Consider the following 24,859-nt stretch of genomic DNA (forward strand, 5'->3'; position numbering starts at 1 on the left):
GCAGCTCTGAGCCCGAGTGATTTCACAAAGATGTTGTAGGACCTGAAGATTTTTGCTATTTTTGTTCTGTAGAGGTCTATTCGGACCACCAACGAGCCGCATCATGAAGTTACAGGACTAGCCTCTTCCACACTGTCCCGCAGGCCTTGAGGAGCTCAGAGAATGTGGCAAACACGCTGACCTTGACACACAAGGTGAAAATGGAACCAGCACGGGGTCCAAACTCTCAGGATTATAAATCTGATGGATGGAAAAGAAGGAGTGTGGTCTTTTCGTTGTGGCAGGGTGCAGAATCCCTCGAGAGGGCCCACATAGGGTGGGACACCCTGTGTCTGCCAAGAATAGTCATCCTAGACCTTGGCTCAGTTATGAGGGTTTGGGCAGCTTGGGCTCTTTCTGCACAGCCATTCACAAAATGTCCAAGAAGAGAAGGGACACAGCAGATTAAATGGCACTGCTAGCAATTTGGGCAAAGTCATCCCTGTTAACAAAGACAATCGTAGGTGGTCACCGGAGTATCTGGTGTTTTGGATGATGTTTCCCCGTCTGGTCTGTTTGTCAGACGAGCTGGTCTTTTCATCAAACACTGTCTGTGAGATCATTTATGATGTCTCTCAAAAATATTTCCTTACTGATTAATGTATTCTTTTTCAACTTAAAATTTATTAGGAACAAACTCTGATATGCTGTACTTAGTTACTTTGTGTTGGTGTTTAAGGCTCCTGTTCTTAATGGAACTATAAAAGTAAAAGTTTGAGTGTGCCATATTAAATAAATAACAGGTAAATAAAATGTATACACTACCATTTAAAAGTTTGACAAAAACATAATGGCCTGGTTCTACAGACAGCACTTAGAATAGATTAAACTAGGATTATGCATTAGTTTAATTAATTGGGACATATAATTATCTTTAATAAACGTGTCTTAGAAAAAACATTACTGGTGTGCATCTTGAGACAAAACAGTGGCACTGACATATTTTAAGATATGTCAGTGCAAGTTGCTTTCAGTTAAAACAGCTCAAACATGCATTTTAGTCTGGTTCTAACTTAAGTCTTGTCTGTAAAACTGGGGGTATACCTCGTAGAAACCTAATCTGGGGCTATTTAGAACCATTTTTCTGACTATGCAATTTTCAAAATTTAAGACTTGAAGAATGAATATGCATGATTCACATCAGATCATTTAATTACAAGATTTTTTTCAAACACTCGCAGATTCACAGATACCACTACACTGCTCACCTTGAAGATCTGCTGAAATAAGACCTGGCAGAATCTGAATGATCATCCAGCCATGCCTTCACTCTCTCGCCTTCCTGTCCCATCCTGAATCCCAGTCTTTGGGTTTTGGCACCTGGGGTCCAGAGGGGTGAAGAACCATCCAGCACTGGTTATGACACTCTGTTCTTTCTCGCTGTCATTTCTCTCCACACGAGCACCCTTCTCTCCATTCTTCCCTTTTTTTTTTTACCAGATTTGGACCTGGACCCTTGAGACCCCCTGCGTGTTGAGGTGACTCTATACCTGCCTTCAGCAGGCAAAGAGGACAGGGACTCTGTGTGCAGACATGGCATGCTTTCTCTCTTTTTTCTTCTCTCCAAATGCAGATGCTGATAGGCAAGTTGCTGGACCTTCCTGAAGGAGTGATAAAAGAGAGATGAAAAGCACAGATGCACGGTCGCTGTCCAGGGCAGGTCAGAGGATTAAGCTTTGCTGTCACCATTAACAACTCAACTCGTCACAGTGGATCTGGAGACTAATCTGTCACATAAAACAAATCCCTGAAATAAGATGGGTTCTGTTTTGCCCATTCAGGGAAATCAATTAGTGTCCCAGAGAACTATTAATGACTTTGCACTCTTGGTTTTAACTCACTCTACCTGCCAAAGAGCTATTAGAAAATGCCAAGTGGACATACATAGCCAAATCCCACATGATCCAAACCCAGATAAAGCAAACTGATTAAAGACTAGAACAAAGCACGAGGACAGTGAACATACTGAACATGGAGTTTCATTAATAACACACATTTAAGTAACACATTTAAATTAGTTTTTATGATATAACAGATTATGATATTCCAAAATAATTTATGTCAGAAGAATGTCATCATCAGGACTTTCAAAGTTTGTGGTTCAGTCATGAGCAGAAAATCTTTAACCACATTCCTTTTTCTAGAAAGCACTTCATCTTCCCCTATGAAAGTTTCACTGCAGAAAAAAGTAGTACAGTGCAACGAGTTAGGATATAACTTGTTTTTAATGAGAATGCCAAAGCTCCTTATGTTAAAGTGATATTGTGATGTAATATTTATAAAGTCCACAAAAGTAGGCTACACCAAGTACAATATTTCTAAAGTAGAATATATAAAGTAGAATATAATTATGTAAAGTATAAAACTTCCAAGTATAAAAATGTCTTTACTATTTCATTTCATTGCATTGAATTTCAAGTGACACCGCCATGCCAATAGCCTAGATCTCTTTGAAAATGTATTTGATATTAGCGTCCTCTACTGGTACTTCCAAAAAGAAGAAAAAATAGAAACCAAAGGCTTGCCTTATTTAACTGAACGACGTGACGAACTTTCTGTCAACTGCCTGACTTCCAAAGGATGAATTTTGTATCGATAGGGCCTACAACAAGTGGTAAAAGAGTACATTTTTCATTGTATTAAGCGCTAGTTTTATAGCAGGGTTATATGCACAGTTTTATAGCAGGGTTAAAGGGTTAGTTAACCCAAAAATGAAAATTCTGTAATGGGTTGTAATTAATTAGTCACCCTGCTAAGTAGTTCCAGCTCTGTGTTTGTGAAGAGTGACTGTTCAGTAGGTGTGGGACCAAACTTAAGGGAAGAAACACCATCAGCAACTAATCCTGGCTTAATCTAAACTCTGTGAAACCGGGTCTGGGTTAGAAATTAAGGGTTAAGGTTAACCCTAACTCTAACCCTAACCTTTGTCTACAGACTTTTATTTAACAGCATGGATAGACTCCAAGGTGTTGACTGCAGTGGTTAGGCCTTTAGCGTTGATACAGGACAAATAACTTCTCACTGTGACAGTCTGTAATGTATTTTAGCAAAGAGTGTTTGTATGGATTGTCCCTAATTAAGCTAGAGCTATTGGTGCATTCAAGCCATGTCATAAAGATCGTATTTACAAGTTGACGCCACCACAATGATGAGAATATGAGTAGGAAGCTCAGGATTTTCTTTAACCCTGATCTTGAAGAGTTAGGGGTGTGTCAGTGGGAAATATTGTGGGATACCACGATACTTACCGGTAGGTATTCAGCAGTGACAATGAAGTAAGCTAATGCCTGCACAAAATATGATAGCATTATAATATAACAGTATAATATGTGATGATAAAGTTTACAGTGGCTTCATTAATATAAAACATTAAAAAAAATTGTAAAACCTCATGAATACAAACTTCCCAGGAGGACGTAAATGCACCATATGTTCCATCGTGAACCCTGTTGGCCTGCTGTCAGACCAGCAAGCTCAATTTAACAATAATTGTGTAGTTTGATTGCTAAATGTTACATTTAAAATGTTCTAGTTTTGTTAACACGTCACATTACAAGAACGTTTTTTTAAAAACACTCATCATCTCAGGTCTCAGTGATATCCTCAAAACATTTTACGAACGTTGTTTTGATAATGTTCCTCCTCTGTTATTATGGAACATTGTGCCAATGTTTTACTGAGAACATTATATACCGGTAATCTGTTATCTCAACAACATCCTCAAAACATCCTCAAAATGTTGCAAGTAAAATGTTCTAATTGTGTTAACACATAACATTACAAGAACGTTTTATAAAGAACATTCAACATCTCATCTCTCAATGATATCCTCAAAACATTTTCCTAATGTGACAGAGAGAATGTTCTTCTTTTGTTTTTATGAAACATTGGGACAATGGTATATTGAGATCATTGTACAAACTTTAACTTTAACAACATTCCCAAAATATGCTCAAAATGTTGCAAGTAGAATGTTCTTCTTTTGTTTTCATGAAACATTGGGACAATGTTATATTGAGATCATTGTACAATATTTAACTTTAACAACATTCCCAAAATATGCTCAAAATGTTGCAAGTAGAATGTTCTTCTTTTGTTTTCATGAAACATTGGGACAATGTTATTTTGAGATCATTGTACAAACTTTAACTTTAACAACATTCCCAAAATATTCTCAAAATGTTGCAAATAAAATGTTAGAATTTTGTTAACTCGTAACATTAAAACAGTGGTTCTCAACCTTTTTTGGGCCAGCGCCCCCTTATCCAATATCCAGGTCCCTGAATGCCCCCCACCCTCAAACTAATGAGCGACCAGGAATGAATGAGAGTTAACAGATGAAATAAGTGCAAAATTGAATTTTATTAATACAATGGAACTACACTCCACAGTGATTAATCCAAAAAACAAGCTATAAACTTCATTGGCATAGCAATACAAGTTTTTCTCACATGAATTTTGTTAAATCTGTGGTGGGTGGACCTCAGGCCTTCTAGGGGGGTTCGGGGGCATGCCCCCGTAACAAAATTTTGTGCATTTTAATGTTTAATTCATCAATCTGGTGCACTTTGAGAGTTCAAAATTAAAAGCGCCAACCCATATTCACTGTGCAAATTAAAGAAAAATTCAAACCTCTTTTAGTTGTGTCTGTCTACATTACACTACTACATAATAATAGTTATAATATTAATCCCATGACAGTATATATATTGTAAAACAAATGCACTGAAAAATAAAGGACGGTCATTAAAGTGGTAATGTTTGCACTTAGGTTTAATTATGCATTTAGGAGAGTATTGCAAGAAGCTGCTTACATTAACCTTACTTTCGAAAAATAAATAAATACAATCATGATTTTTCATGAAAAATTATGTTAGAATTGTAGGCCTAAAATACCTTGGTTGTTGTCATCAATGGTAATTACAATTAATTTGGTTTGTCGTGATTAATTTGTGTTCATAATCAGTAAAAAAAAATCTTCTAACAAGATTAAACACATATGAACAATTAAATTATTATTGTATTATTAATTATTTTTATATCTTGAAACTACCCAAGCAGCATTTCGCGCTCAGATGTGATGGCGGAATGAATACATTACCAAAATGTGATTGCAGAATATATTTAAATTATCCATCAAATTGTCATTTTCTTCTTACTGTCTTGCGAGTTAACAATAATGCCTGACCAGTAAATTACTTGGTGAACAAAGAAAACATTTTGGCATTAGGGATTGGAATGCCTAAAAATGTAAAAGTTTTACCTTATAAATAGAATTTAGTTTAATTAATTTTAAAATTCGTCGCCAGAGTGAATGGGAACATGATTTATTGAAAGTGTTTCTTAAGTCAATACTTTTTAATGGCTTGTCAACTTTCCATTCCTCCGCTGCGTGATTCTAGGCACCACTAGATTGTTGTCAGCGCGAAACACATTTTTGAGCATGTGAATGCTGATTCTTCTCAGCGCTGGATTGTAGTCAGTGCTTGAGCGCTGGTCTATGACTGGAAAAATAATAGAATCGTTGCAAAAGTAACGATAGGCTACATGTTGCATTAAACTGGAAGATTTTAGAATGTTAGGGATTCTAAACTTTTGAATAAGAAATAATATCAAGTCGTCAAAATACAACTCGTCAAAACTCCGCGAATCACAACAAGCGTATTGGTGAGAACTGAGAACACTCACAGCATACACACACACCCGAACTTGACTGCACATCATATTTTTGACATTATTGATACTGCTTTCAATCGTAATGCAATAGAAATGAACACAAAAAAACCTAGTGCCTACCTACAACACTGACGGTGGACTTGCGGTCAGGAGTAGAGCGGGTGCGGACGAATTTTTTTTTTTTTTTTTTTTTTTTTTTTAACGCTGCTGAGGTATTCTTTTACGCGCACCATAGACGCGCGTGCACACACAATATGATATCACACTCTGCGCATATGTTTTACAACATAATTTAACAAAAACATAGTCCTAACACTTTTTAAATAGCCCACTTAAAGTGTTTATTACAACTAAATTACTAAATGCTTAAAATGAACAAAAGTAAATGAACAAAAAATTGCGTTATATATTTAAACTTGTGAACGCCCCCCATTAACACCTGAATGCCCCCCTTTCAAAAATCTTGCTTCCAACGCCCCCCATTGTTCTCTGAACGCCCCCTGGGGGGCGGTACCGCCCCCGTTGAGAACCACTACATTAAAAGAACGTTCTATAAAGAACATTAAACATCTCATCTCTCAATGATATCCTCAAAACATTTTCCTAATGTGACAGAGAGAACGTTTTTCTTTTGTTATAATGAAACATAGGGACAATGATATTTTGAGATCATAGTACAACTTGTTACTTCAGAAACATTCCCAAAACATCTTTTGAATGTTGCAGTTAAAATGTTATATCTTAGTTTTCATATAACGTTATAGGAACATTTTTTTAAATGAGAAAACATCCTTAAAATGTTCGGTAAACATTACATTCAAATGTTTTCTTTAGAACATTAACCAAACTTGTAGGGAATGTTAGCAAAAGTTCTGAGAACGTTCCCTGCTAGCTGGGGCAAGGTATTACACATGTTTTACATGACAAGGTTATTTTAGCTAATTTCTTACATGTGGTTTATGTGCAATAAACCATATTGATTTTATTGTTTATAACAATTCAAAAAAATCTATGGGTCTTAAATATTTCTGGTCACCTTAGCGCTAAAATTTCTCCAGTCTGATGGACCCAATGTCCGTCAAATAACCAGTGAAGCATCGAATCGCGAGAATGATTATGATTTTATTACATAAACAGTGATTAATAATAATTCCCAGCAAACATTGGTCCGACGGCAACGTCGTGTCCCTGGCCAAAAATAGTCGCGGTAGGACGGCAAATCGGTAAAAATATGTAACACAGAACATTTCCTAAAAATGCATTCAGATACATTTGTACATGTCTACAGTTCTCTGGGGTTGCATGTATAATTGTTATTTTGACTTTTAGCTACGTGTAGTTCAATATATAGTGTATCGGGTGAGAGGACGTCACCTGGTGACGTCTTTTACACGTGCATTCATGACCCTCTATGAAATCCTTGTGAAATATGCAAAAGCTGTGCTTAATCCGTGCATGGTTAATACTGCAATAATTAATTTAATTGCCCAAGTAGTTTTTAAGAGGTTGTGAAGACGTCCACTGACGTCTTTTACACGTCTTGTCAAGCAAGACAGAAAAAAAAAAACAGGAATTATCTTTATGAAATACACGATTTGTATACAAAGTAAATATATTTACTTTATCTTGTTTAAAATAAATTATAATCACAAAGTGCCCAGTGTGGTTAATTGATTGCAAAGCCACTGCATTTAAAGTCGTTTTAAGTGGACGTCCAGTAGGTGACGTCCTTTACACGTGCATTTATAGTCCATCATGACCCTCTATGAAATCCTTATGAAATATGCAAAAGTATTATGCTTACACCTTGGTTGACACTGCAATAATTAATTTAAGTGCCCCAAGTAGTTTTAAGAGGTTTTGAAAAGACGTACACTGCTTTACACGTCAAAACTGTGCCACCGGGATGTTGTAGCAAATCTCGCGATATTGCAAAATCCCGCGATAAAGTAGCCATTTTCCCGTTTTTCTACAACCACGAGGCGAGCAGGATTTGAGGGTGCATTGGTGTGTTGCCGAATTACTAAAAATCTGCTGTTGGGTAAGTACATTTTGTATTATAAATGTAACATTAGACATTCTCTGTTTCAACAGAGTACCCGCCTTCAATGGAGTTAACGCTTGTCAATGAGAGGGGCCAGACTCTCTGTACAAATTTTATTTAATTTTATTTTACATTTATGTACGAGAGTCTGGTAGAACCAGGCTAATTTTTTCTGCCGGTGAGACCAAATTTTGTTATAGGTCGCGCTGGCGCGACCGCAACATTGTTAAAACATTGTTCAGGGTGGCCGCGGGTCCTTAAAAAGTCTTAATGTCTTAAATAAAGTTTTCCTAATAAAAGGCCTTAAAAAGTATTAAAATGTCTTAAATTCAGATTCGATAGGTCTTAAATATTTCTGGTCACGTTACCGCAAAAATGTCTCCAGTCTGACGGACCTAATGTCCGTCAAATAACCAGTGAAGCATCAAATCGCCAGATTGATTCAGATTTTATTACATAAACAGCTATTGATAATGATAATGTAGGCCTTTTCTGGTAACACTGTTGAGGCTCGCGCTGCTTGTCTCTGTGTCTGTGATCGATTTTATACGAAACAAATGAGCATAACGGCAAACATAAAGAAACATACTGAGGTAAAAATTCAAAATGTTTGTCATAGTTAATAACAAATAACTATGGGAATCACTGAAAACGTGAGAATGATTCTGTTTTATTTATTACCTAATGTACTGACGGTAACAATGTTGCACTGTTGAGGATCGCGCAGTTATTTATAACATATTATAGTTAAGAAACTATAGCCTAGGCTACACGCGACCAGAGAGCTGTTTTCCTGAATGCCATCAAGATTGAAACCGAGACTGATTTCATAACAGTTCAATAAACAAATAGTTAAAATTAAGTCACTTACATTTTAGACGCAATGACTGTTTTTGTTCTGTTTCTGCAGCGAAAATAGTTCCAAACAAAGATCACCGCAGAACCATCGCGCATCTCACAGCAACACTTGTTGCAGCAGCATTACTGAATGATTCAGCGTTTTGAACGAATCGTTTGAATGAATGACTCAATGACTCGCCCATTAAGACGGTCGCCTGCCGCCTCCTACTGGCGGTTTAGTTTCATAAAGTATCATTCTTTTCAACATTCCTTATTTGTATATTCAAAAATATTTAAAATAATCTCATTTAATACAGTTATAATTTTTCAATATAAATTATTTAATTTGATAGGTAACAGCCTAGTGTCTTATTATTTGAATTGAATATATTGATCAAATTTAAGAATTTGAAATGAAAGATGGAGCATACATTCAATAAAATTAGGGGGAAAATGCCCTTTATAAAAGGTACAAAAAATGAGTGTTTTCAAACAGTGATGTAATGAAACATTGATAATTTAAGTTTGAAGGGAGTAAAGCCTCTGTTTAGGCTATTAAGGAAATGTAATTTTGCCAAAAGAAGAACTTTTATTTCAAATAAATGTTCATTTTAAATCAGCCTACTTCAGTGTGATATGTTACAATATTATCATGCTTAACACTGAGAATTTGAATAATTGTAAATGCCCCCGGACCCCCCAAGAGGTACCAAGCTCCACCCACAAAAATAATGTGGGAAACACATTAGGCTATATGATGATCTACAAAAAAAAAACATTTAATTATCTTATTATAAATACATTATTACGATTTTACCACCTCCGCCTCATTTTGAGCCAGGAAAAACCTGGAGTAACATAACATGACAGGAGCTATTTTGCTGAATATTCTCACGATTGCAAATGTTACATTGATTTTAGTTCAATAAACAAGTAGTGAATATTAAATTATTTCAATTACTTAGGTTAAATATTACATATTCGCATGTAATATAATGTGTATTTCCATCACAGGTTTGGTCTTAAATTTCATTCAAAGTGGCATTAAAAAGGTCTTAAAAAGTCTTAAATTTAACTTGTTTATATCTGTAGACACCCTGTTGTTAAAACATCGCAAAAAATTAAAAATGAAAGCGGAACGAAACTGCGCAACTCGTTTGTGCTCCACGGACCGTTTATTCAGTAAAATAACATGGTTATTTTCCGACATTTTCAAAAAAAAGTACGTAATTTACCTAGAAATTAGCCTTTTTCTTTCTTTTTTTAAAAAACCATATTCTCTTTCCTCAGATGCTGTGATGAGGTGGAGCCCAAATGCTACAGACTCAGACATAGATGCAGCAGCGGAGGAACACCTGAAGAACGCTCCAGGAACAGCTGAGGGTGGTGGATTTAAAAAATGAGCCATAAACAAAACAAAAACCATAAAGCCATAAACAAACTTAATAGACTCTAAAAACTTTTATTTATGGCTGTTTAACAGTAATGCAAGACTGTTAGTAACTGAAACTTAGTACTGCCACAGCTCTGACTTCTATTCATCAATGATGGCATATTATAGAAAGACTCTAAAAATAGAATGCGTTGACTGTTCCTGTACTTTTGTTATATTCTGGTTTGATTAATGCTTAACCTTAATGTGAAACTGTTAGAGAAAATGCCATTACCACAGAATTTACCACATTGTACTATTTCTATTATCTTTTTTGAATAATAGCTGTTTAACAACTGGAAGACATTTCAAATGTTCACAATAAAATGTTATGCTAAATTATAGCACTATTTTTTGCTTTTGTCCACAAATAATGTGTTGATGTACACGTGATTAAACGGTTTTATAGACGTCCAGGACTGACCGGACCGATTTTGGACCTTTTTAGAACCTTTGTCAAGTTAAGATGTGTAAAAATAGCCTGAATGATTGCCTTTCACGATGTTACACAATATGGGTGTGATTATTTTATATGCAGGATTATATATACACATACATTTGGCAGCAACACATCTTATAAACATCCAGAAGAACTAAAAAAAATAAATAAACCCATTTAGACGTCCAGGGACGCGCAGAAAAGACGTGGAATTCACGGCCAGACGACGTCAAAGACGTCGGTTCAACTTTCATTTTGGAACTATTTTTCAACCATGACGGGACGTCTCGGACGGACGTCTTTTCAACGGACATTAAACGTCCAAATGTTTGCTGGGAATGTATTTCTGGTAGCGCTGTTGAGGCTCGCGGTGCCTGTCTCAGTGAGAGATTAGTAGGCCGCTGTACGTGAGCTGTATCGTTCAGTTTCGTTCCACCAAACGGGGTACTACTTTTTCTTTTGCTCAATATGTTCAACGTTAATAAAAGGTATCCAAGCAAAAAGTTCTCCACGCATTTTCCTGCAGTTAATGAGAAAAGTGTATTTATTGGCGCACTATATTGACTGCGTATTGAGACGTCTAAAACGGTTGAGCTCGATTTTCAACCAATCAGCATCGAAAATGTAAGTAGGTCACAGCCGAAATCAAGCCAATATCACTACGCACATGTAAACAGAGGAGGACGTAAGCAGCGCATCTTCATCTGATAGCGGCGATCAAGCTCGATTAACACCCGTAAAGTGTATTCTTCATGTCGGAAAAGATGGTGGGAAAGGTCCGCAGCCCTTTACTGAAGTCCGATGGGAAAAAATCAAGCAATGTGCGTAGGAATGGCTCAAAACGTCGGACACTACGGAGCTAACGTTAGCTATTGCTAATAAACATGTTGCCCTCCTGGACAAACTGGTCTCTGATGTCCCAACAACTACGGGTTTCACCCGGCCTGATATCGGCGTTTTATAGGCTAGACAAAAAAAAACGCTTGACTTGTGTGTATGTGCGTGATGGGTAGGTTAAGGGGTCGGGTTAGTGTGTGTGTGTGTGTGTGAGAGAGAGATGGGTAGGTTTAGGGGTCGGGTTAGTGTGTGTGTGTGTGTGAGAGAGAGAGATGGGTAGGTTTAGGGGTCAGGTTAGTGTGTGTGTGAGAGAGATGGGTAGGTTTAGGGGTCAGGTTAGTGTGTGTGTGTGAGAGAGATGGGTAGGTTTAGGGGTTGGGTTAGTGTGTGTGTGTGTGAGAGATGGGTAGGTAAATAAATAAATCAAAACTAAATCTTGTTTACAATAATCATTTCTGTGAATATGTACATGTAGTGCAGTTACTGCTCGTGTATGCAAATTAACAATTCACCATTAAATGTGTTATTTTTAAAAGTGTTTTTCTTTGTATACTTTTGAGTTTAACTTGGAGTGAGATTTGGGGGGTGGGGGTTTGCAAAAAAAAAACTTGCATCACAATAAGTGTATTGTGATTGTCAAAACATTTTAGGAACTAAACTGAATTTTGACAACATGTTACAATGTGGTACAATTTCTGGTAAGCTACGTTGTTGTTTTTTTTACAAATTTCTTAAAGAAATTTCACGATTTCAATTCAATTCTTGTGATTTGATTTAATGTTGACTCATTTGGATAAATATTAGGTACACAAGATAGGCGTTCATTTTTCTCAAGAAAAATAGGCTACACACAGACAGCCCTATCAGCTGGTAGTATTATTTAAGGTTAAAAATAACTATTAAATATTAAAATATTATATTAACTATTAAATAATAATTAAATGTAATGCGTTTTTTATTATAATAACAACTTTATTTAATGATATAAGTACAAATATAATAAATATGTAATATAGTACACATATTTAGCAAAATACTCTCTATAGCTCTTTTTCTAGCCAACTAACGTGCCTGTTATGGTCAATAAATGTCTTTCCTGAGAATGGATGTGTGGTGTGAGAGCGTGTGAAAAGGGTCAATTGCGTGAGTCTCACGGTGAATGCGTGAGAGTTGGGAGCTCTGTTATTATATTTTGGCTTGATTCTATTTGTTATTCAGATTTTACCTCAAATATTACCTTTGAATTGGAACAACATAATGAGAAGTAATTGGGATGTTAATGTTACAGTAGAAGTTTTCTTGATAATCTTATCATGTTTACTGTCCCTAGATAACAACTTCAGGTATATCACACATTTCAAACTGTTTTAAAATTTCAAAATTTTATTTTGTACTTCAAGTGGTAATTCGGCATTTTTGGGTTTATATGATAAACAGGTTTGCAAGTGCAAAATTCCCTATGTTTTCCCTTTTTTTCAAAATGGGCACCTTTAGCATAATTTTTCTCAAAAACTGCAAGATTGTGTGTGGAGAACTTTTTCCTAAGGAATCTCTATATATTTTCTGATTTTAAATATGTGGAACGAAACCCTATTTCTAGGCCTCTTTTAGGCTACTGACAGCGACCTATCTCTCACACACACACACACACACACACACACACACACACACACACACACACTCTCTTGACCCGACCACTAAACCTACCCATCACGCACATACACACAAGTCAAGCGTTTTTTTTTGTCTATAAAACGCCGATATCAGGCCGGGTGAAACCCGTAGTTGTTGGGACATCAGAGACCAGTTTGTCCAGGAGGGCAACATGTTTATTAGCAATAGCTAACGTTAGCTCCGTAGTGTCCGACGTTTTGAGCCATTCCTACGCACATTGCTTGATTTTTTCCCATCGGACTTCAGTAAAGGGCTGCGGACCTTTCCCACCATCTTTTCCGACATGAAGAATACACTTTACGGGTGTTAATCGAGCTTGATCGCCGCTATCAGATGAAGATGCGCTGCTTACGTCCTCCTCTGTTTACATGTGCGTAGTGATATTGGCTTGATTTCGGCTGTGACCTACTTACATTTTCGATGCTGATTGGTTGAAAATCGAGCTCAACCGTTTTAGACGTCTCAATACGCAGTCAATATAGTGCGCCAATAAATACACTTTTCTCATTAACTGCAGGAAAATGCGTGGAGAACTTTTTGCTTGGATACCTTTTATTAACGTTGAACATATTGAGCAAAAGAAAAAGTAGTGCCCCGTTTGGTGGAACGAAACCCTATTTCTAGGCCTCTTTTAGGCTACTGACAGCGGCCTATAGTGAGAAATCAAAACAAATGAGCATAACAGCACACATAAAAAACTCACAGAAGAAATACTGAGGTAAAAATTCTAAATGTTTATAACATATGATATAGTTAATTAACATAACATGACAGGAGCTATTTTGCTGAATATTCTCACGATTGCAAATGTACACTCAAAAAAATGCTGGGTTGTTTCTGTAAACAAATTGTTGGGTTGATTGTGCTGGGTCAAAAAGTTGGGTTGTTTGGGGTACTGTAAACACATAATTGGGTTGCTCATGCTGGGTCAAATGAGTTGTAAGGGGGTCATTCACAAATAAACCACTGGTTGGGTTATTTTGACCCAGCAACTGGTTACTTCCCAGGAAACATTTGGACGTTTAATGACCGTTGAAAAGACGTCCGACAGAGACGTCCCGTTTTGGTTGAAAAATATTTCCAAAATGAAAGTTGAACCGACGTCTTTGACGTCGTCTGGCCGTGAATTCCACGTCTTTTCTGGCCGTGAATTCCACGTCTCCTCTGCGCGTCCCTGGGCGTCTAAATGCGTCGTCATGTGTTTAAATGTGTTGCTGCATAATTTAAGTGTACCCAGCAAACATTGGTCCGACGGCAACGAAACTACGTTTGGGATAGAAAGCTAATCGTCAAAGATAGAGATAGAGACCGTGTTTACGCGGCTCATGTGATGGGTTTTGACGCGAACTATTCGCACACGAACTATTCGCTTTTTCGTTACGCATCCGGTGTGAAAGGGCCTTTAGTTGAAGACGAAAAAAAAAAAAAAAAACTGCACAAGCATAGGCCTACTCCCCTTCAGACTCTCTGTTCTGTAAGATTGGGTGCACCCAAAACCTTCTTTTCTGTCTTCTATGACTGGATGATGATGATGATGATGATGATGATGATGTGTCCATGTTTTCTCAGCTGTCGGCGCGATTCGCGCGAAAGTTTTGGAATGTTGAAGCTCTCTGAACGGCACAGACGTCGCAATTTCGCGTCGCGGCTGATGTGAATGGTTTTGATGCGAACTATTCGCACACGAACTATTCGCTTTTTCGTTACGCATCCGGTGTGAAAGGGCCTTAACTGTAGCTAATCATAGCCTGTTCTTTGGCAGTTGGGTCTGGTTCGAGGTCGGATCACGTTCTCACCACAAACGAACCGCTCCAGAGTTCGTTTGAAAGCGTACCGCTTTTGGTGCGCACCCGAGTGCGATTGCTGCATTCACACCTGCCCAAGCGAACCGCACCAAGGGGGAAAACGAACTCTAGTGCGATTCAACAGAACTAAGGGTGTATTCACACCAGGAAAGTCCGATAGTTCACTTGCTTTTTCGTCCTGTCAATCATCTCGCTGTCTCACTCTCGCAGCTATGATTAGCTAGTTACAGTACAATTTTATTTACCATCATCGCGGTACCCACCACCATCAGCAGTTTTGCATTACAGTTTGCAATAACCACCCCTTGTCTAAAACTGAGCGTATTGTCTAAAAGAAGAGTTATGACTGCTGCTTATATGCTACACTTGACTGAACATTGTGCTTCACCACACAGATTTAACTCCGCACAGCTCATAAAACCGTCTGGGTGCAGATTAATATTTAATATTTCTGATATATAAATATTTCTCTGAAACGCGTTAAGTTGCACATAAGTAAGCCCAGGACCTGCCCTGAACAGTTTAATATGCGGTACGCAGAGCCATAGGACTATTATTTTGTTGAATAAACCTGGGGAACTACCGATGACGTCACATGCTCAGATTTTCTTGACCAATCGGCTGACAGGGGCGCCTCATGACCGTCCACATGTGCAAAACGAATTTTGAAGTCATTTATTCGTTTTTTGCCCGTGAACTAAAAAACGAAAAATCAAGCCGAAATCTCGTTTTTTCGTTTTTTTGGAAAAAACGAATAAAGGCGCCGTTTCTCGTTTCTGCTTATTTCATTTCAAATAGGAAATGAAATGGACGGAAGATACCCTGATTGTGCAGTTTAACTCTTTACTTAGAGAGAGAGAGATAAGATTTACATACATATATAAATATAAGCCTATTATAAATGTGTCTTTTGTGTGTTCACACCATAGACTGTAAAAAAAAAACAAAAAAACATGTTCACATATTTCCAATATCTATTGTAATGTTGTCCCACCATGTGGAGTATGTTTTAATGCAAGGAGTAAACACGGTCTTCCCAGAAGAGGCCATCTCATGCAAGCTAAAGACAAAAAATAAATAATAGATTTTATTAATTCATTAATTTATATTAAATCAAATCAATAGCCTATTTGGTGTGATCATCCTTTGCCTTGTTTTCTCCAAATGCAATTACAGTACCAGTAGAATTTGAGACTTGAGGATAAAAATAAATAAATAAAAAAACAGGTCACGTGTCAGGCAGTATGAGGAGCAAAAAAAAACCGAAAGAAAACCACTTTTGAATAAGAAATAATATTAAGACTATAAAACTCGTCAAAACTCGCTAAATACAACAAGCGTATCAGTGAGAACACTCGTTTAACCAGCACACACACTGAGCTGTTTACACTGTCATAACGTCACGCTCTGAGCGTATGTAAAAAAACCCAAACCATTTTAACATAATTTAACATATAAATAACACTTTTTAAATAGCCCACTAAAGTGTTTATTACAAATAAATGATAAAAATGAATAAATGTAATGAACAAAAATTTGCGTTGCATTTACAATCCTGTGAAAACAGGGGGTGCCCCCACTTCCTGTGCACCTGCAGCCATTTCTCCATCACCACATTTCTCAGCGCGAGCGTGGCTTCATGCTTCCGCAAAAGGAGGATGTCATATTGAGCAGTTAATCGATATGAACAGACGAGAAATCTCTTCCACCTGTCACTGTACTTTGCTTTGTACTCGTACTATGTGACAAGCGCTGAAATGAAAGTTTAAATTGTCTTCAGACTTCAAGTAAGTTTTAGCTTTATTGATTTCAGTTATTTTGGGAAATATAGTATTGATTTTATACTGTTTATCACCGTAATTTAAAATTCGAAGTTAAAGTAGGCCTGTTTTATTCCGGAAGTAACAGTTATTATAGTCCCGTTAGGCCGTTAGTCCAAACAGACGCAGATGCTGCTAGAAATGAACTTAGACGAATTAATATTTTGAAGGCGATGAAAAAGTTAACACATTAAGTTTATTCGAAAGGGTTATTTTAAACGAATAATACGTTTCAAAAGGGTTTTCCTTTTTCATTTCGGGGGGTTGCTTTGTGATAATGCGAAATCGAAAGTATTTTAAAATAGACCTTAGAGATCAGACAGATAAATCTCATAGTGAATGTTCGTTTATGTCAAATATAATTAATAATACTACTACTACTACTAATAATAAGCTGAATATAATATTTTGGTTCACACAGATATTCATTATATATATATATATATTCGGTGTATAATACATTTTTCTCAATGTACAAATACATTTAGGACCATTTAAAAAATAATAAAATAGATTGTGAACTTGGGGCAATGATCAAATAAAAAATGAAAAGAAAAATAACTGAGTAAAGTAATAAACAGTTTTGGAAATAAATGAGTGTAAAAAAAATATGAAATGCAATACAGAAAGTTATGAACTTTATATGAGTTCAGTTTGCCACCTCAAGTTTTAAACACAGTAGCCTAATTATAATGTCCATTTCTTAATGTTCTTCAATTTCCCCAATAGCACATGTAGGCCTCTTCACAGAGACATCTTTTAGATGTCTACATTTACATCTGCAGGTTGTATCTGCAATATGTCTCTAAGACATTTAGATTAGATTAGATTTTAGACATTTAGAAAATATTTAAGATAAGTTTATGATTTAGAATGTATGAAAAACTGCTTTCATTAAGACGTTTATCAGATGTTTCCACATTAGCATTCTTTGACAGGCATCTTAGACATACCTGTGCAATCTGGGTTAGATGTGTTGTGAGAAGAGATATGCCCCCCCCCCCCAATCCTCGATAATGAATTCAAATAAATGTAATCTTATGCAATACTTCATCTCAGTGTCTGATCCGTCGAAGCAGGCAGAATGCTAGATCTAGCTGTATAGGTGATAAAAAATAAAAAAAAACATTACCCTTCAGGTCAAATATTGCACGGCAAACATCAATAACAGTTTTAAATTGTCAGTACTGGGAAATCCACAGCTAGCTGCATGAAACAATTTGAATGCACTCTGCTTTATGTCATGTGGTTCTTTGCCTCCATGCTGTGCTTTAAAATCATTTAATTTACAGCTGGTTGTGAATTATCCCTTAATGAACGATCTCTACATGGCAGTATAGTTGTTTGTAACATCTTTAACATATTGTATCTCCAGGTCATGTTGAGCTGACTGTTTTACAAACCAGTGCTGATCTGTTTGCACTGGTTGTTTAGCTGCAGTAATGTCGGAGGAGCGAGTAAAGGACTCTCTCTCTAAGATGAGTCTCTCAGAGAAACAGAGGTAAGACTGCAGCTGTTTTCACACTATTATTTTAAACACTACTGGAGTTTCAGGTTTTTCCCTGTCAGGAATCAAAGTGCTTCTCTCACTATTGTTGTGTGCAGAACTTTAGTTTAGAACTTCCTAATGTTTTACACAATTTACTCTAATTCTAGAACAAACAGCTTGTTTCCATCCAATCGAATCTCTGTGGAGTGAAAAAAAAAAAAGAACTTTTGGCAATTTAAATGTGAAACACCGCAAAAGATAACTGGTGTGTCCAAAGTTAATGTCTGCGGTTAAGATAGAAATAATAATTCATATAGTTTTAGTTAAACTGTATATAATTACCATTTGGAACATCAAATGTCTTAATTGATGCAGAGGAACCTCTTGTAGTAAAGTGTTTTTTCCTTCTGCTCTGTCATTAGTGTAAGATCCAGCTCTGTGTCTGTAAAGAGTGACTGTTGGAAAGGTGTGGGACCATTCTTCAGGGAAGAAACACCATCAGATACTGAAAGGTATTACCAATGTTTTACATGACAGGGTTAGCGCTAACATTTCTGTGACCCAAAGTCCTTCAAATAACCTGTGAAGCATCGAATCGTGAGAATGATTCTGATTTTATTACATAAACAGCGATTGATAATAATGTATTTCTGGTAGCGCTGTTGAGGCTCGCGGTGCCTGTCTCAGTGAGAGATTAGTGAGAAATCAAAACAAATGAGCATAACAGCACACATAAAAAAAACTCACAGAAGAAATACTGAGGTAAAAATTCTAAATGTTTATGACATATGATATAGTTAAGTAACATAACATGACAGGAGCTATTTTGCTGAATATTCTCACGATTGCAAATGTAACATTGATATTAGTTCAATAAACAAGTAGTTAATATTAGGGCTGGGTAAAAAAATATAGATTTCTCTATTTTAATAAATTTTCATTTTTACAAACCGATATCGATTCTTAAATCCTGTTTTCAGTTTATGAATGAATGGAACATTGTAGCGCGCATCCCATCCAATAAATCGCAATAATCTTTGTGCTTTGTTACTATTGATATTAAACAAAGTCTCAGATTTCAAATTAAGTCCATTTTCTTACTAAATTCAAAAACATAAAAAGTGTTTTGGCGCTGTGGCGTGAGATCGCCCTGGCTCAGCTCAGCTCAAGAGAAGCAGCAGCACATGATCTTCTCTTCCTCGTAATAATACCAGTTACAGCGCAAAATAAACATCGCTCAATCAGTGTTTCAACCGTGCAAAGACGTCAGTAAATCAGCTTGTAAACAATGTCATAATGTCATATTTACCTCAGAAAAACCATATCCAGTGACCATAAGCTTGTTAGTTAGCTAGAAAAATGAACTCTAGAGAGGAGCATTTTGCTAAATATATGCATCATATTACATATTCATTATTATTTTTTAATGTTCTTCAATATTTAATGCATGTTTGAATAAATATGGCAAGTTTTTATGACAGCCACCATTTAAATGTTTATATTTCATATAACTTTATTATTATAAAAATAAAAGTGTAATTTAAGTGTTTGTATAAAAATCTGTAAATTTTTACCTTCAATTTTATAGTAGGCTAATGAAGCCTAGTCGGCTACAACTGACTCCCATAGTTTACAGCATTATGTAAGAGTTTTGTTTTCCTTGGGAAAATTTGCCATGAATTGTAGCCTACCTGATATCCAAAATGATCAATATTGAATCAAATCGAAATCGATTCGAATTGTGAAATTTGTGTCAATACTCAGCCCTAGTTCATATTAAATTACTTCAAATACTTAGGTAAAACATGAAATATTACATATACCGTGGGGCAAAAAAGTATTTAGTCAGCCACCAATTGTGCAATTACTCCCACTTAAAAAGATGAGAGAGGCCTGTAATTTTCATCACAGGTACACTTCAACTATGAGAGACAAAATGAGAAAAAAAAATCCAGAAATTCACATTGTAGGATTTTTAATGAATTAATTGGTAAATTCCTCGATAAAATAAGTATTTGGTCACCTACAAACAAGCAAGATTTCTGGCTCTCACAAACCTGTAACTTCGTCTTTAAGAGGCTCCTCTGTCCTCCACTCGTTACCTGTATTAATTGCACCTGTTTGAACTTGTTATCAGTATAAAAGACACCTGTCCACAACCTCAAACAGTCACACTCCAAACTCCACTATGGCCAAAACCAAAGAGCTGTCAAAGGACACCAGAAAAAAAAATTGTAGACCTGCACCAGGCTGGGAAGACTGAATCTGCAATAGGTAAGCAGCTTGGTGTGAAGAAATCAACTGTGGGAGCAATTATTAGAAAATGGAAGACATACAAGACCACTGATAATCTCCCTCGATCTGGGGCTCCAGGCAAGATCTCACCCCGTGGGGTCAAAATGATCACAAGAACGGTGAGCAAAAATCCCAGAACCACACGGGGGGACCTAGTGAATGACCTGCAGAGAGCTGGGACCAAAGTAACAAAGGCTACCACCAGTAACACACTACGCCGCCAGGGACTCAAATCCAGCAGTGCCAGACGTGTCCCCCTGCTTAAGCCAGTACATGTCCAGGCCCGTCTGAAGTTTGCTAGAGAGCATTTGGATGATCCAGAAGAGGATTGGGAAAATGTCATATGGTCAGATGAACTTTTTGGTAAAAACTCAACTGGTCGTGTTTGGAGGAGAAAGAATGCTGAGTTGCATTCAAAGAACATCATACCTACTGTGAAGCATGGGGGTGGAAACATCATGGTTTGGGGACCAGGATGACTGATCCGTGTAAAGGAAAGAATGAATGGGGCCATGTATCGTGAGATTTTGTGTGAAAACCTCCTTCCATCAGCAAGGGCATTGAAGATGAAACGTGGCTGGGTCCTTCAGCATGACAATGATCCCAAACACACCGCCCGGGCAACGAAGGAGTGGTTTTCGTAGGAAGCATTTCAAGGTCCTGGAGACTCCAGATCTCAACCCCATAGAAAATCTTTGGAGGGAGCTGAAAGTCCATGTTGCCCAGGGACAGCAACAAAACATCACTGCTCTAGAGGAGATCTGCATGGAGAAATGGGCCAAAATACCAGCAACAGTGTGTGAAAACCTTGTGGAGACTTACAGAAAACGTTTGACCTCTGTCATTGCCAACAAAGGGTATATAACAAAGTATTGAGATGAACTTTTGTTATTGACCAAATACTTATTTTCCACCATAATTTGCAAATAAATTCTTTAAAAATCAGACAATGTGATTTTCTGGATTTTTTTTCTCATTTTGTCTCTCATAGTTGAGGTATACCTATGATGGAAATTACAGGCCTCTCTCATCTTTTTAAGTGGGAGAACTTGCACAATTGGTGGCTGACTAAATACTTTCTTGCCCCACTGTACGTATGTAATATAATGTGTATTTCCATCACAGGTTTGGTCTTAAATTTCATTCAAAGTGGCATTAAAAAGGTCTTAAAAAGTTCAATTTAACTTGTTTATATCTGTAGACACTCTGATTAGGTGACCGAACAAACATAAATACATCTATTCATCATAAGTCTAAAGAAGGACAATCGTGGGGCTATTCTGTATTTAATTACATACAAGAGAACAGCTGGTAGTAAAGTGTCTCTCTCTCTCTCTCTCCCTCTCTCTCTCTCTCATATATATTAGTGTAAGATCACGCTCACCTGTGTCCAGCTCTGTGTCTGTGAAGAGTGACCGTTCAATAGGTGTGGGACCAAACTTCAGGGAAGAAACACCATCAGCAACTGAAAGGTATTACACATGTTTTACATGACAAGGTTATTTTTGCTAATTTCTCACATGTGGTTTATGTGCAAAAAAACATTTTGATTTTATTGTTTATAATCACAGAAGACAATGTCTTATAAAATTTGAAGCTTCTTGCCAGCAAAACAGTTTTACACAGACAACCATAGGGGACATACAATTACCATGGAGAGACATTAGGCAACCGAACAAACATAAATACATCTATTCATCATAAGTCTAAAGAAGGACAATCGTGGGGCTATTCTGTATTTAATTACATACAAGAGAACAGCTGGTAGTAAAGTGTCTCTCTCTCTCTCTCTCCCTCTCTCTCTCTCTCTCTCTCTCTCATATATATTAGTGTAAGATCACGCTCACCTGTGTCCAGCTCTGTGTCTGTGAAGAGTGACCGTTCAATAGGTGTGGGACCAAACTTCAGGGAAGAAACACCATCAGCAACTGAAAGGTATTACACATGTTTTACATGACAAGGTTATTTTTGCTAATTTCTCACATGTGGTTTATGTGCAAAAAAACATTTTGATTTTATTGTTTATAATCACAGAAGACAATGTCTTATAAAATTTGAAGCTTCTTGCCAGCAAAACAGTTTTACACAGACAACCATAGGGGACATAAAATTACCATGGAGAGACATTAGGCAACCGAACAAACATAAATACATCTATCCATCATAAGTCTTAAGAAGGACAATCGTGGGGCTATTCTGTATTTAATTACACTAAATCATCCTCAAATGATACAAGAGAACAGCTGTTAGTAAAGTTTCTCTCTCTCTCTCTCTCTCTCTCTCTCCCTCTCTCTCTCTCTCTCTCTCTCTCTCTCTCTCTCTCTCTCTCCCTCTCTCTCTCTCTCTCTCTCTCTCTCTCTCTCTCTCTCTCTCTCATATATTAGTGTAAGATCAGGCTCACCTGTGTCCAGCTCTGTGTCTGTGAAGAGTGACCGTTCAATAGGTGTGGGACCAAACTTCAGGGAAGAAACACCATCAGCAACTGAAAGGTATTACACGTGTTTTACATGACAAGGTTATTTTTGCTAATTTCTCACATATGGTTTTTGTGCAATAAACCATATTGATTTTATTGTTTATAATCACAGAAGACAATGTCTTAAAAAATTTGAAACTTCTTGCCAGCAAAACAGTTGTGCCAGTTTTTTTATTAATGAGTGCAATAAGGGTGGACTTACTTAACCCCTTAGCTGTCACCCCCCTTTTTGAGAATGGACATTAAAATGCACTATTCAAGCTTAAATGGTTGTAATTCAAGAATGCTTTGGAGTATAGACCTAAGTTTGGTCTTGTTTTAAAGGTAAAAAATAGCAGATTATTGCTGAAGTGAAAGCACTTCAAAAAATTAAAGTATGAAAAAGTTATGGAAGTTTAAATTTACATTAAATCAAATATAATTTATTTAATATTTTTATTTTATATAAAATATATATTTTACAAAATATGTTTTACAAAAAAATTACTATAAAATCAAAGCCAAATATCTAACCAAGTTGTGTTCCAAATTTGAAGTTGATATCACAAAAAATGAAGTTCCCATGAGATTTTGTTTAGGCGTATTACCAAAAATAGCCACCGGGTGTCATTGAATTCCATTGAATTTTACTGTATGCATTCTACCATAACAAATTAATAAATTTCTGTCCAAATATCACTTCTGTCACAAAATATGGAACCTTGAGACTCAGACCTTTCTGACAATATGTGTTTTGTCAAGATTAGAAAATATTTTGATCATAAATTATGAAACATAAGGATGCCCAAAAGGGGAGGAGCCTGATAAAATAATTTAGAGTACCGTTTCTATGGTAACACAATGTCCAATTTCAAAACAGTTTTCACAGGATGAATTCTGAGATCATAAGCTTTCAAATGATACCTAATTTATGATAACTAATAAAATATGTAATATAATAAAAAAAAGCGATAAAAAAATATAATACAATATTTTAGAGGATAATATATATATTATACTTTTTAGAAGATAATATTATTTTATAATTTTTTATTGACAAATACTAGATTATATATTTTCTAATGAAATTTTAGCATAAAAACCAACATATCAATTATTAAAAGTGTGTGCGTCAACTTTTTGTGACGAAGGTCAGAACTCCTGTTATTACGTAGATTTTTTGAGGTGCACTCTTGTCATAAATTCATATATTTCTGTTCCTACATAATTTATAACAAAAAAACAGTCCTAAATATCTATTTAGGAGTCTTAGAACTTTCCAACGATATATAGTTTGTCATAATTAGATTAGGATTAAATAGTAATATAGGGAAGTAAAGTTAGGCGTCCCGTATACGGGACGGTGACAGTTAAGGGGTTAATATAAACTAGGGGTGGAACGGTACACAGAAGTCACGGTTCGGTTCACACCTCGGTTCAGACATCACGGTTCGGTACGAGTTCGGTACAATGGAGGGAAAAGCAAAACAAAAATGCAGAAGGCAATTTTTTTTATTATTGTGCATGTCTCATAGCCTAGAAATCTAGAGGCAAAAGTTGAATCTATCTACTAACGTTAGCTCCGCTGTTGGGAATACGCTCTGGTTGGTTAAAGCGCTGTCCTATTGCGTGCAGAGGGAATTTGAAAGACAGCCATTTATCCCGCCCCTCGGATTGAGCCGTGTCTATGGTGAGTTGCCAGACCTAACATCCTGATGTGTCTCAGGCTGTACCACCAAAGGAAAATAAATGTCTTAAGGCTTGTATTTTTTAAATAAGTTGTATTAATAAAGTAAAGGCATAGAACCAGTTTATTTGTAGTTCATTGACAATAGTTTTATATAATTAGTTTATTAATTAAATTAATAAAAAGACAAAAAGACCTTGAGATATGTTTGATAATTGTACCTGAATGAATTTAAAATTAATTTGCTATATTGCAGATCAATATATTTGTTTTCCTTAAAATTTTAATTAACACTAACTTTATTCTCATCTGAATTATAAATACTTT

At 36.4% G+C, this 24,859-nt stretch overlaps 2 protein-coding genes across 2 annotated transcripts in view; both read left to right on the top strand.

The window, feature by feature from the left end:
- LOC311089879 (uncharacterized protein) overlaps positions 1–24,859 on the top strand; it is an 832,216-nt gene that overhangs the window by 324,884 nt on the left and 482,473 nt on the right. The window lies entirely within an intron of this gene.
- LOC311089880 (NACHT, LRR and PYD domains-containing protein 3-like) overlaps positions 16,405–24,859 on the top strand; it is a 67,462-nt gene continuing 59,007 nt past the window's right edge. Inside the window, exons 1-6 of the mRNA XM_084124911.1 lie at positions 16,405–16,573; positions 17,982–18,107; positions 18,518–18,607; positions 21,758–21,862; positions 22,221–22,325; positions 22,775–22,879. Of these exons, the coding sequence (XP_083981037.1) occupies positions 18,049–18,107; positions 18,518–18,607; positions 21,758–21,862; positions 22,221–22,325; positions 22,775–22,879 (464 nt within the window). The 5' untranslated portion in view covers positions 16,405–16,573; positions 17,982–18,048. The remainder of the gene's footprint in view (positions 16,574–17,981; positions 18,108–18,517; positions 18,608–21,757; positions 21,863–22,220; positions 22,326–22,774; positions 22,880–24,859) is intronic.

Source organism: Abramis brama, assembly GCF_963993115.1.
Source record: "Abramis brama genome assembly, chromosome: 9".
NCBI classification, from domain to species: Eukaryota; Metazoa; Chordata; class Actinopteri; order Cypriniformes; family Leuciscidae; genus Abramis; species Abramis brama.